At 44.3% G+C, this 11,596-nt stretch overlaps 1 protein-coding gene across 1 annotated transcript; it reads right to left on the bottom strand.

The window, feature by feature from the left end:
• Positions 1-1,610: 1,610 nt before the first annotated feature.
• slc26a10 (solute carrier family 26 member 10) lies at positions 1,611-8,427 on the bottom strand. The gene is made up of 18 exons (XM_084680754.1): positions 7,867-8,427; positions 7,181-7,291; positions 6,859-7,016; positions 6,475-6,639; positions 5,995-6,147; positions 5,778-5,860; positions 5,518-5,665; positions 5,130-5,243; positions 4,836-4,913; positions 4,620-4,715; positions 4,359-4,465; positions 4,120-4,189; positions 3,697-3,876; positions 3,288-3,342; positions 3,077-3,165; positions 2,860-2,914; positions 2,586-2,692; positions 1,611-2,472 (listed from the first exon to the last, which is right to left on the bottom strand). The coding sequence occupies exons 1-18, from the start codon at positions 8,129-8,131 to the stop codon at positions 2,434-2,436; spliced, it is 2,073 nt and encodes a 690-aa protein (XP_084536880.1). The 5' UTR covers positions 8,132-8,427; the 3' UTR covers positions 1,611-2,433.
• Between the last annotated feature and the right edge of the window lie 3,169 nt (positions 8,428-11,596).

The raw sequence follows: 11,596 nt of genomic DNA, 5'->3' as shown, positions 1-11,596 counted from the left end.
TTTTAAGCAAAGAGTTGGAAAGCAATTCAAGACATAAGGAAGTCAGCTGTTATTTTTGATAAAATCAAAGGCAGAAGTCAAAAATGCATTTAGCTATTTTCTTCTAGTATTGGACTTGGACAAACTATATGGTTTGTTTTGATATGTTACAAACAACACATTGCAGTATGCTTGCCTTTTAGCTGTACTAATATATTGGAGTCAATGTTCAGTATGTATTATCCCATTCTATTTCGTTACAATACAGACTATGATCTGTTAATCAGTTTCCCCCATGAAAACACTGCATATTACACATTTTAATTAGTTTAGGTCCTGTAATGGAAACCTTATTTCGATGTGAAGACTTACAGATTTGCAAGAAGCACTGACATTTCAGGGCCTTACCTAGACGTGCAGTCTGGCCATGAAAGATGTGCCCAGCTGTGAGTTCAGTGTGTGTCTAGGACAGGTGTTGAAACACACACACTGCTGGGTCAGGGTGTGTCTAGGACAGGTGTTGAAACACACACACTGCTGGGTCAGGGTGTGTCTGTGTGTGGGTCTGTTGGTGTTTGGGACTGAGAGCTGCTGGAGGTACCTTGTTGGCTTGGTAAACAGTTGGCCAGAGTCTTGTGTACCACACTGCTAATTGAAGTAGGCTCCTTCCTGCCAATTAGGAACGCACTCCTTGAGCTTTAAAGGGAAAACCCACAGGATATACTGTCTAGAGGGTTCTTTGAAATATGCACTGGGAAAAATTAATAACTTGGGCATCTAACATCAAGTAAGCAAATAATTAGTTTTTAGTTTTTTTTGCCCCGTTTTTGAACTCTATAGCACATGCGTCTTTTTATCAGGTCAAGGTAGCGTGATTGTGACTGAGCGCTGTGTCCTACAGCGAGGAGAGAGTCACAGCAGCAGAGGGCAGTATGCTGACTCGTGGCCCTTTAGCTGTCGCACTTTACATTGAACATTCTAAGAAATGACATATGAGGAAATTTGGGATTGTTTGTGTGAATCAATTCCTTTTATAGTCACCTTTTACTCTTAATGTAATTACACAATGCTGACTTGAATTTTCTGACGGACACTATGGTTTAACTGGACATTGTGAATATGGAGTTGCTCATTGACTGCTCTCACTAATTTTTCACTAAAACTTTAGTGAGTGTTTGCTTATGGTGAGTATTGGAGCCAACACAACAGATAACCTAGTTTCCTGTCTGTCAGGCTATTTTCAGAGAGGCTGAAAGTGTTCTGACATTCTGCCCTCCGTCACCAAAAACAAAGACTGTTCTTCTTCTCTCTTCCAAACATGTCAAATGAGCATGCTCAACATTCCACATATGTCCTGCTATCCTTTTTAAATTGTGCAAATACTTGTGAACTAGCCTGACTGTATTAGATTGTGATGATTTACATTCTTATTTTAAAATGTTTAAAGATTAAGTCTCTTTGATGTCCATGGATATTAGTGTATTGGCTAGATGCACCTAAATCAGTAAAAAAAAACATGTCTATGGCAAAGCATGTGGAGAAAGGATCACTCATTTCAAATAAAAATGAGAACATTTCATGGGAAGGCAGTAAAATGTGCATCATGCAAGCACTGTAATTCATTCAATATCTTCCTTTTAGAAAGCATTCAGTGCATTTTATTCATATACTGTTTAAGAAATATACCAAACTCACAATAAATATCAGTTATAATATAATGATTTAGTCTTCCAGCATTTAATCCAAATTAAATTACAATTTGTTTTCTATTATTGAATGAAGCTGAGCCATTGTTCATGTGTTGGATTCCATTCTGGAATAAGAAACGGGTGCTGGATTCATCAACCAGTGGATCACCAGTGCAGCTGTGTGTGCTCATGTAAATGTGCCTTTCAAATCTTCTGAATGGCTTGAGACTTCTCGAATACTGTCTTGTCTACGCCCATTAAAAGCATTGTCTTATTAGTACAGCAATATAGTATTACTACTGTAGTGTATGACAACAGTACAATTACTCCTAGTTCAATACTGTAATCCATCACTTCAGATAGTGATAGTATAGATAATGCTACAAAAGGCTAAACATGCTTTATAAAAAATAAAAAACAACAACAAAAAACATTGGCATAGGTTTGACACTCCAATTCTTGAATTTTCTCCGCAAATTGCACTCTTAGAATTTGGATTAAATAGTATGCCCCGACTGTACCACCCACTTCCATTCCAGAGAAGAGTACAATGGCACACCTGGAGCAGAAGGGTAGAGAGTCAGGCCAACGAGACAGCACTCCCCCATGAGACCACGGTCGGACATGAATGTCCTGGTTGGGAGATGTACGCGCGTGGCCCATTTTGGTTCCTAGTGCCCCTTTCTGTATTTCATCCCCAGGTGTATCAGTGAGGTGGATGTCCTCTGTCTGGGGTTGACCTGCATCCTTAAAACTATTGTCCATCTCACACCCAAACCGTTGTGGTGTTTTCTGGAGGTTTCTCCTATGAAAGACATGTTAACTGGCTAAACTGAAATATGCCATGTAAAGAAATCATCGTCATGTATTCATTAAGCAAATAGTAGGATGTGTTGTGTTTGTTCAGTCGGTAGCTACCTTCTGTTGTTGAATGTAGACCACTGCATCATGAACTGTGACAAAAATGTGCTGAGGGTTCATGTAGTTCATCAGACCACTGGAGGTGAGGATTTTCAGCACACTCTCTATGAACAACGAAACATTTGAGAACGTTAAATGTGGAGGATTTTACAGATGATGTAAATTCATGGAAATATTGAACAATATTCATTCCATGTGTGTATATATACAGGTACATGTTCGTATAGGAGGTTACTGTCAAGAGAAATAACTGTCACAGGATTAGCCGTACCGTTGCAGTTTGATAAGTAAATAAGGACCCCGACCTTCTGGCATTCAATGCACATCTTGGGAAAGGCAGACGTGGTGGTAAGTTTCATTGTTTATTTCGGTATGACATATTATATTGATATATTATATATATATATATATATATATATATATATATATATATATATTGTCTTTCTGTAATGTTAAACCTCCCAGGCAACATTGATCTGAATATTCACCTGTATAAAAAGCCTTGCTCCGGCAACATCAACAAAGATCACACTGCTGCAATCGATGAGCACAGCCTGGACCTCAATGTCAGACATCTCTGCACAGCATAGATAAAGGGGACAACGTTGTCAGTGTTGAGAAAAACAACAATGAGGAAAAGGCAATATCACTCTGAATCTGAGCACAATTATTCATAGGAGCAACTGTAATATCACTTACCAGACTTGAAGAATTCGTTCTCAGACGAAAATGAGGTGTTTGCTACACCTCTCTCCTGTTGCAGACAAATACGTACAGAGTTAAACATATGATACATAACACAGATTTAGTGTGACCTTGTTTACGTTCACCTTGTGTGTGTTATAAGCAATAAGCAAGACGAGTGCACACTCAAACTCCCAGAAGTATGTATTCTCTATACAACTGACACAGTCTCAAGGTTTTCTCCATTTTGAAATGTTGCTTTCAATTTCAAGACATTTTTGAAGTTCTTCACAAAACAAATATTGAGGGGGACAAATTCAATTTCTGCATAACTTCTGGTGAAACAGTCCCCCCCCCCCCCCCGGTCTCTACCCTCTTGTTTGGGGTTACTTGGTGGGCTGTCTGTCTGACGCCCCAGTCTCACCACTGTGTTCACGGCCTCCCTCTCCCTCTTCTCCAGGGCCTTCCTGGCTTTCTCCCGGCTGCGGATCCTCTCGGGGGTCAGGCCCAGCAGCCGGCTCATGTCCTCCCTGAAGAAGCTGCGGTTCCCGTAGTAGATGGGCCCGTTGTAGGTGAGGATTTTGACCCCAGGCACCTCGTAGCACTGTGGGAGAACACGGGTGGAAGCTCACAACCGTACATTCCATGACCTCATAGGTCAGTTTCTATCACAGTTTCTGTTACTATTTTTCTATCGGAGAGTAAGACTCAGACTGCTTGATACATGGGACACCATACTATATAACTACTTTAAGGGTAGTATGTGGTACCTTAACACGTGCACATCTGTATGAGGTGTGTGGGTGTAGTACGCCAGTTCTACTGAGTCAGTGAGTGGTGTGTTCACCTTGTTGTGATTCTCTACAGGTCTGTAGATCTCGGTGTTACTGGCCCTTCCCAGGACTGAACATCCAGCCCTGAGAAGTCAACCAAACAGTTTTCACAAAGCGTATACATCTGCATCGGCTAAGTCACGTTAGCCAACGCTTACAACGAAGCAGTCATCACTCCCCACTTTAAGACACACGCAAGCTTGTATGACCTATATTGCTCTTCTCCATACTAGGAGGGGATTGCTCTGTGTACCTCTGTGTTCTGCAGATCACGGTCATCATTGAAAAGACCACCCCAATGGCCAGACCCAGATCCACATTGAGCACGACGACAGACAGCCAGGTCACCAGCCAAACAACCTGCAGAGACACACAGTACCCCCCGATGAGATCAGTGGGTTGTGGCACTCCAGTACTTTCCAGTTCAGACCTAGACAGACTGGGGGGTGGATGTAGCTGGACGTTAACGAAGAGGGACATGAAAATGTTTCTGTCCGTTGGACCGGCGGCTCACAAAGTCAATCTGGCTGACTCGCCACAGATCCGGGAGGTCCTGGAACTGCAGGAACATCTGCCTGAGGCTGGTCACGTTGATGCATGCCAGCACTGCCTGGGGGGGGGGAGAGACACCAGCGCAGAGAACGAGGCTCAGATACAGGCCCGATTCAGACTCACAACCACATATGAACCTCGACAAGATTCAGACCCAACACATGCGTTCCTCCCTCACCTTGGGCAGGAAATAGAACAGAGGTCCAATCAGCAGTAAAACGATCAGAACCACCAGGCTGGTGAACAGCGCAGAGAGCTGGAAGAACCCAGACAGAAACACACTTTGTTTATTCCTTACATAAAGCTCTATTCAAAATATAGGAGTAAAAAATCATTTGTTTGACATTGGAAGCCATCAATAATTTGGCAAATGTCACTATGGTACAAAAGGACATAACCATCCTTTAAAAGCCCAGAGACATTTTGACAAATGACGAGGCCAGACGTGAAGCAGGCGAGGAGGTCTGTGTACCTGCGTGTACCCTCCGGCACTTTCCAGGATGTTGGTGGTGGCCAAGGTGGCCGAGCTGGGGAAACAGGTGAAGAGAGAGGACAGCGTGTTGGAGATGCCGTGGGCCAGCAGCTCCTACAGTCCCCACACACGTCCAGTTTAATACACACAGGCTCTCAAGCACAGCACAATTACTTGCGCGCAAGAATCATGAGGCAGTATTTACTCGGTACTCGACAGCACTTTAGCTTATGACCCTTTCCTTAGGCCCCAGCATTCACTGTCAGATGTGTGTATGAACACAGGAGCAACTCAGAATCGAGAGTTCAACAGTCATTTCCATTGGCTATATCAGGTGTCAGGGAATGAATTAAAGCATCAATGTACCATTGAAGCCTGATGTCCATACCTGGTTGGGATGTATGGAGTATCCATGTTTGTCAGCGTATATCATTGCGAGGGAGACAGAAACAGCGTAGCCCACAAACGTGATGGCCACCGTGTCCCCAGCGATGTCTGGAATCGTGTGCACGGCAGGCATCCTCGGTCTGGGGAAACTGAGGACATACAGTTGCAGGATTTTGATATCATTTGAATAATAACAGCAAACATGGCTAAATAATGGAGCAAATGTTGATACTCTCTAACTATTTTGTCAGGATTATTTACCCAGCGGGAATATGGCCCACTATCTGGACATCATAGGCTGAGTCCAGAGAAGAGGCATACGCCACCGCCGTCGCAATAATGACCTGAAAGAAAACAAGACAAAAATTAAACATGTAAATTGCAGTACAACTGAATCAAATAGTAGATTATGTCCTTGGCTCTCCTCCAATTCAATTAAAGAATGCGTTCAAGTGACACCTTTCTTCTACTGACTGACCGTGAGGATCTCGACAGGGATTGGTGTCCTCAGGCGTCGGCGGAAGCGCATGTTGACCTCCTTCACCGGCACCAGGACGGCCAGACACGCCATGGAGATCAGCAGCTCGGCCATGTTGGTGTGTGGGAGGTTCTCTATCACTGATGCTAGCGTCTGCGGGGTACAGGGAGGAGGTCAAATATACTGAGGAAAAAAATCAAAACCCAACATGTCAAGGGTTTCATAAGCTGAATTCAAATACTCTGGAATGTTCCATATGCACACAATAATCTATTGGCTAAGTGATTCAAATCTACTGACGTCATGTCACCTGTCACACAATAAAACATTGTTGCATGTTTATATTTTTGCGTTCATGTCCATACATGCACCATACTGTACGCTGTAAAATCCTTGAATAGTAATAGACTCATGAAACTTTAACCCATTCTTACCACTATTATACAAATTCCTAAATCAGTATGCAGTTTAAACCCCGACCTTAAACAGCGAGAATGGTCCAGTGTGGCGAGGGAGCCTCAGTCCCAGCATGCTTTGCAACTGGGAGATGGTGACGTGGAAGGCGGCAGCACTGGTGAAGGCCTTGACAATGGGCTCGGAGAGATATGTGGAGAGGAAGCCCAGCCGGAGCCCAAACATGCAAAGCTGTGGAGACGACAGGAAAACCAGGTTCTCCCATTTAGAATGCCACAGCTGGGTGCACATATCTCATCACACTGCTTACAAAGCATTTCAAAGTCCCGACACCAATCGATAACGGCTCAGTTCCAAAATGACCCAGCCTGCATGTTGAAGCCCCCCTTCCTCCCCGACGGTATGGTTTGAGCTAGTCTGCGGTGTTGTGCGGTCCTCGCTGACCCTCACCATCAGGATCCCTGAGAGGAGGGCCACAGCCGAGGCCACGCCGATCCTCTGTGCCTCGAAGGCTGCGGCTTCAGGACTGCTGGAGTTCAGTTCCAGAGGGGTGGGCACCAGCTGCTCCACCACGGAGCCCGTCATCAGACTCACGACCGCAAAGGTACCTGGCACAACAACGACACACACAACAGAATCCTCTCTTACGGTACCTCAGGAAAAGGTCAAAGTTCGTATGTTTGAATGGAATGAGAACAACGTGAACTGATATGATAACAGTTTGCAGTATAGCTAAGGTGTCTGTCCCGGAGGAGTGCTGTGTGACTCTCACCAGTGGAGACGTGCCGTCCCGTGCCAAACAGCATGTAGATGACCACAGGGAAGAAGGATGTGTAAAGGCCATAGATGGGGGCCACCGATGTCAGAAGGGCAAAGGCCATACCTGTTCACGGTCAGGGACAAGTTCAACTTGAGATTGATTTGAACGATTGTTCGGAAATACTATTTGTACGATTTGTTTCTTCCTGTCGGTGTAACTGGTAGACTTCTCTTGAACGAAAATAGAGATTCATCATTCATTGAATCTGATTAAAAAGCTTATTCTAGTGTTCACAGTGAATTTATTGTAATACGATGCCATGCTCATTCATGTAATTATCCTCTGTAATTATCCACAGACAAACTAAAGTCGGTGAATGAATATGAAATGTATAACTTTGTATTTCAAATAAGCAGACAAAACATTTCATTTACTTAAAAAAATACTGTCTAACAATCTTAAATAGATCATTGTCATTGTATCTGCAATATTGCTTCAGTAGGACACATTTAACAAAATGTTGATATCTGGTTACCATTTCTTCCCAGGTGTCAAGCACAATGGGCAGATAACTGATATTCATTCAACATCTCAATTTAGAGTTTAAATTATTACGGACAAAGAAACAGTGACGCCGTTTCGCAATTTCAGGTTTAGAGTACTTTCTCCGGAATTTGGTTGTACAGTAAACAACTTACCTTGCGGAATGTGAAGTATACCAACAGTAAGTCCCGCTATAGTATCTCCAAGTATCCATTTCTTGAGTCTGTACTTCGGCAGCCAGTTGAAAATGGGTAGTCGTTCTCGCAACAGGTGAAGACATGTCCCTCGAGAACACCTGCACCATCCTAAGAACTTTTCCCGGAGCCGCACGCCTGCTTTCGGTTTATCCTCGGTACCAAATGACTGCCTGAAACGGTCCTCGGTGTAAATATTCCTATACACTGCAACAGACGCGCTCATCTTGTCATCCCAGTTGAGTGTTTTTTTTGTAAAGTCTTTTCTCTGATTAAATCCCAAGTTCTCTCCGGCGAAGAAAATATACCGTCTGTCTACTTTATAGTACACTCTGGTCTGGCTTCAAGAGTCATTGTGTTTTCCTGTCAGCTGTTTTTTAGCCAATGACATAGCTCAAAACTTAAACTTTTGGATACGGTATTGAACTGCTTTGGAAGGTTTTTGACATAATTGTCTGGCCGAGACCCCCTAAAGGTGTGCTTGTCCAAAGTTTGTGTTGATATATGCAACAATCCTCTGGGTCCTATTGCTAAAAGGTTTTCCTCTGGATTTTTAGATAGTAAGAACACCCATGTTCTTACTATCCCTATTCTCTCTCTCCCTTTCCTCTCTCCCTCCCCCCCCCTCTCTCTCTCTCTCTCCCTCTCTGTCTCTCTCTCTCTCTCTCTCTCTCTCTCCTTCTCTCTCTATCTCTCTCTCAATTTCTCTCTTCCCCTCTCTCTCTCTCTCTCTCTCTCTCTCTCTCTCTCTCTCTCTCTCTCTCTCTCTCTCTCTCTCTCTCACACATAAACACACACACTTTTCCACTTTACACAGTACTTGACAGTTCACAGGTACTTCTTCCTTAGCCTGCCTCTACAGAAGTCACAGAGGTAAAATAATGACACGCCCCGCTCTGAAGGGAAAAATCCAAACAAATCAAAGTGGTATTGTTGGTAAAGTGGAAGTGTAAACTCACACCATATCTATGAACTATTATTGCTAGTCATTTCCTAAAGGAATGTATTTCCCTAATGGTAAAGGGTGTTCAGGTTGCATAACCACAGGGTACGAGTCTGGTTCAGGAACCATGTGAAACCTAAACACACTTGAGTGGTTCATTGATCCAACTACAGCTACTATCAGGCGAGAGAGCATTTGTGTGGCACTCCATGATGTCACAAGCCAAAGAGTTACTAAAATAAGATGAGTTTATTCATGAACCCTATACTTTTGTCCAATGCTCTTGGACAATTTCCATGCATTTCAGACGTAACACAACCGATTGACCAGTAGTCTGGAACGGTCTGTAGCTGTTTCTAATGGCATCTACTTAGTATTGACTGAGTAGTGGTACCTTGTAGTACTAGCTTTTTATCCAAACCCAAGTCTGCCTTTCTAATTGAGCAGTTGGTCTGGGTCCCATCCGTTAACCTGCAGCGTGAACGTGGAGTCGCTCACGACACTTGTACAAAATCTCACTGTATACTTATTATAGTGTATCCTTTCAATGAGGGAGGTAGATTACAATCTTATGTGACGTTTAGTCTGACAGAGTAAAAATAAACAAGAATACAATGTAAAAGGAGAATGTGTTTGGGTTTGAGCCCGGCGTTTGGCAGTCTTGTGAATGGACTGTGGTGCAGGGCTCCGTGCAGAGAAACACGCGTACAGGCATCTGTGGTCCTGACCTACCACACGCACTAACCAGGGCCAGACATCATGATGACCTACCACACGCACCAACCAGGGCCAGACATCATGATGACCTACCACACGCACCAACCAGGCCAGACATCATGATGACCTACCACACGCACCAACCAGGGCCAGACATCATGATGACCTACCACACGCACCAACCAGGCCAGACATCATGATGACCTACCACACGCACCAACCAGGGCCAGACATCATGATGACCTACCACACGCACCAACCAGGGCCAGACATCATGATGACCTACCACACGCACCAACCAGGGCCAGACATCATGATGACCTACCACACGCACCAACCAGGGCCAGACATCATGATGACCTACCACACGCACCAACCAGGGCCAGACATCATGATGACCTACCACACGCACCAACCTTCCATCCTTAGACACTGTTACGAACATTCACGAGTTTGTCAAAACAAATACTTTGACTCCTTTCCCCATACGTAGAGCACGTGTAATGAGATTGACATCGTTTGTAACATCTCCAAATGCGATGACTATCGATGAGTATTTGAAGTAATTTCGTCAGTGTCTCCGTGTGGATCGTAAAGTTAATTAAGCATGACAAAATGTTCCCCGGATAACGTATGCTAGGATCTAGTTATCTTCCGTAAATTTTACTTGGAATTGTGCCTCCCTAATTCCCATCCCTTCCTTCCCGAAGGCCCTCATATGTAAGATGGTAAAGGTTTCCACATCCCGCAAATGCCTGGCACCCACTTGTGCTTGTTTTTGTGATGTGGTGTATTTGTCACCCAGTTACAACCAGGTCCAGTCATCATAAACTACAATGGGAGTGTTCTGTGGGCCGAATGCACAGCATTGGAGATAAAAGTCAATGAACAATGAAGAGGGCAGTCTTATAGGAAAAACCAACACTTGTTCATAGATTGGATCTAATCAGGATCGTAAATGGAGGAAAGGCCTCATCTCGCTTCACCAGTTCTAGTAGGCATATGTTCTAGTTCGACCATTGTGTAGGCCGATTGTGTTGTATTTGGGTGACCCCACACACAGGACCGTCTGTGTGAGGGAAGCTCTGAGGAGTCTGTAGGCGAGGACACAATGACCCTGTTTTTCTCTTTCTCTCTCTCAATTAAATGACCGTCACATTTCAAAGCGCGATAGACACCATTTCATCATGCTCCAAAGTCTTTGTTTACTATATTGTTACATTTACATTTGGTCATTTAGCAGATCTTATCCAGAGCGACTTACAGTAAGTACATGGACATTCCCCCCGAGGCAAGTAGGGTGAAGTGCCTTGCCTAAGGACACAACGTCAGTTGGCACGGCTGGGAATCGATCCGACAACCTTCTGATTACTTGCCCGACTCCATCCCCGCTCAGCCATCTGACTCCCATATACATAAACATTGTTATTGTTAGAGCAAATTGCTCCAGATGAGTTTGGAGTCGATAAAGGTGTTGGTCGGGGGTGTGTGTGTGTGGGTGTGTGTGTGTGTGTGTGAGTGTGTGTGGGGGGGGGGTGACGGGGGGGGTGATGCCACACAGGATCTCAGCTGTGCGGCAGGACACGTTCCACAGTGCTGATGTGTCGCCACCTCGCTCATGTTGTGTATTAATAAAATCAACAGAAAGGCAGAGTGATGTTTTTGTTCCAGTCCCAAATTCCTAGAATTCGTTTGTCTCTCGTGGAGGAGTGCAGATGCAGCGATATAAGAGAAGAGAGTGAGAGAGAGAGAGAGAGAGAGAGAGAGAGAGAGAGAGAGAGAGAGAGAGAGAGAGAGAGAGGAGGGGGGGTCCTGCTCTTTAAAAAAAGAATGCAAGCCATTGTGTTGATCAGCTCCAGAGGATTTATGAACACACTCTCAGCGTTGGTGTGTCTGGTGGCTGTTTAAACAAGATATTAATCAGCGGTAACGGGAACAATGCGTTGAATGGAAGAGGATATGAGGCGCTTAAGCCCACAGCGAGACAGCAGCCCAACATGCCCCAAGACACGGACAGGTCACCATCAAACT

Source organism: Hypomesus nipponensis, chromosome 18, assembly GCF_054491055.1.
Source record: "Hypomesus nipponensis isolate SF chromosome 18, ASM5449105v1, whole genome shotgun sequence".
Taxonomy (NCBI): Eukaryota; Metazoa; Chordata; class Actinopteri; order Osmeriformes; family Osmeridae; genus Hypomesus; species Hypomesus nipponensis.
Note: the sequence above shows the minus strand (reverse complement) of the source record. Positions and strands in the feature narration are given on the sequence as shown.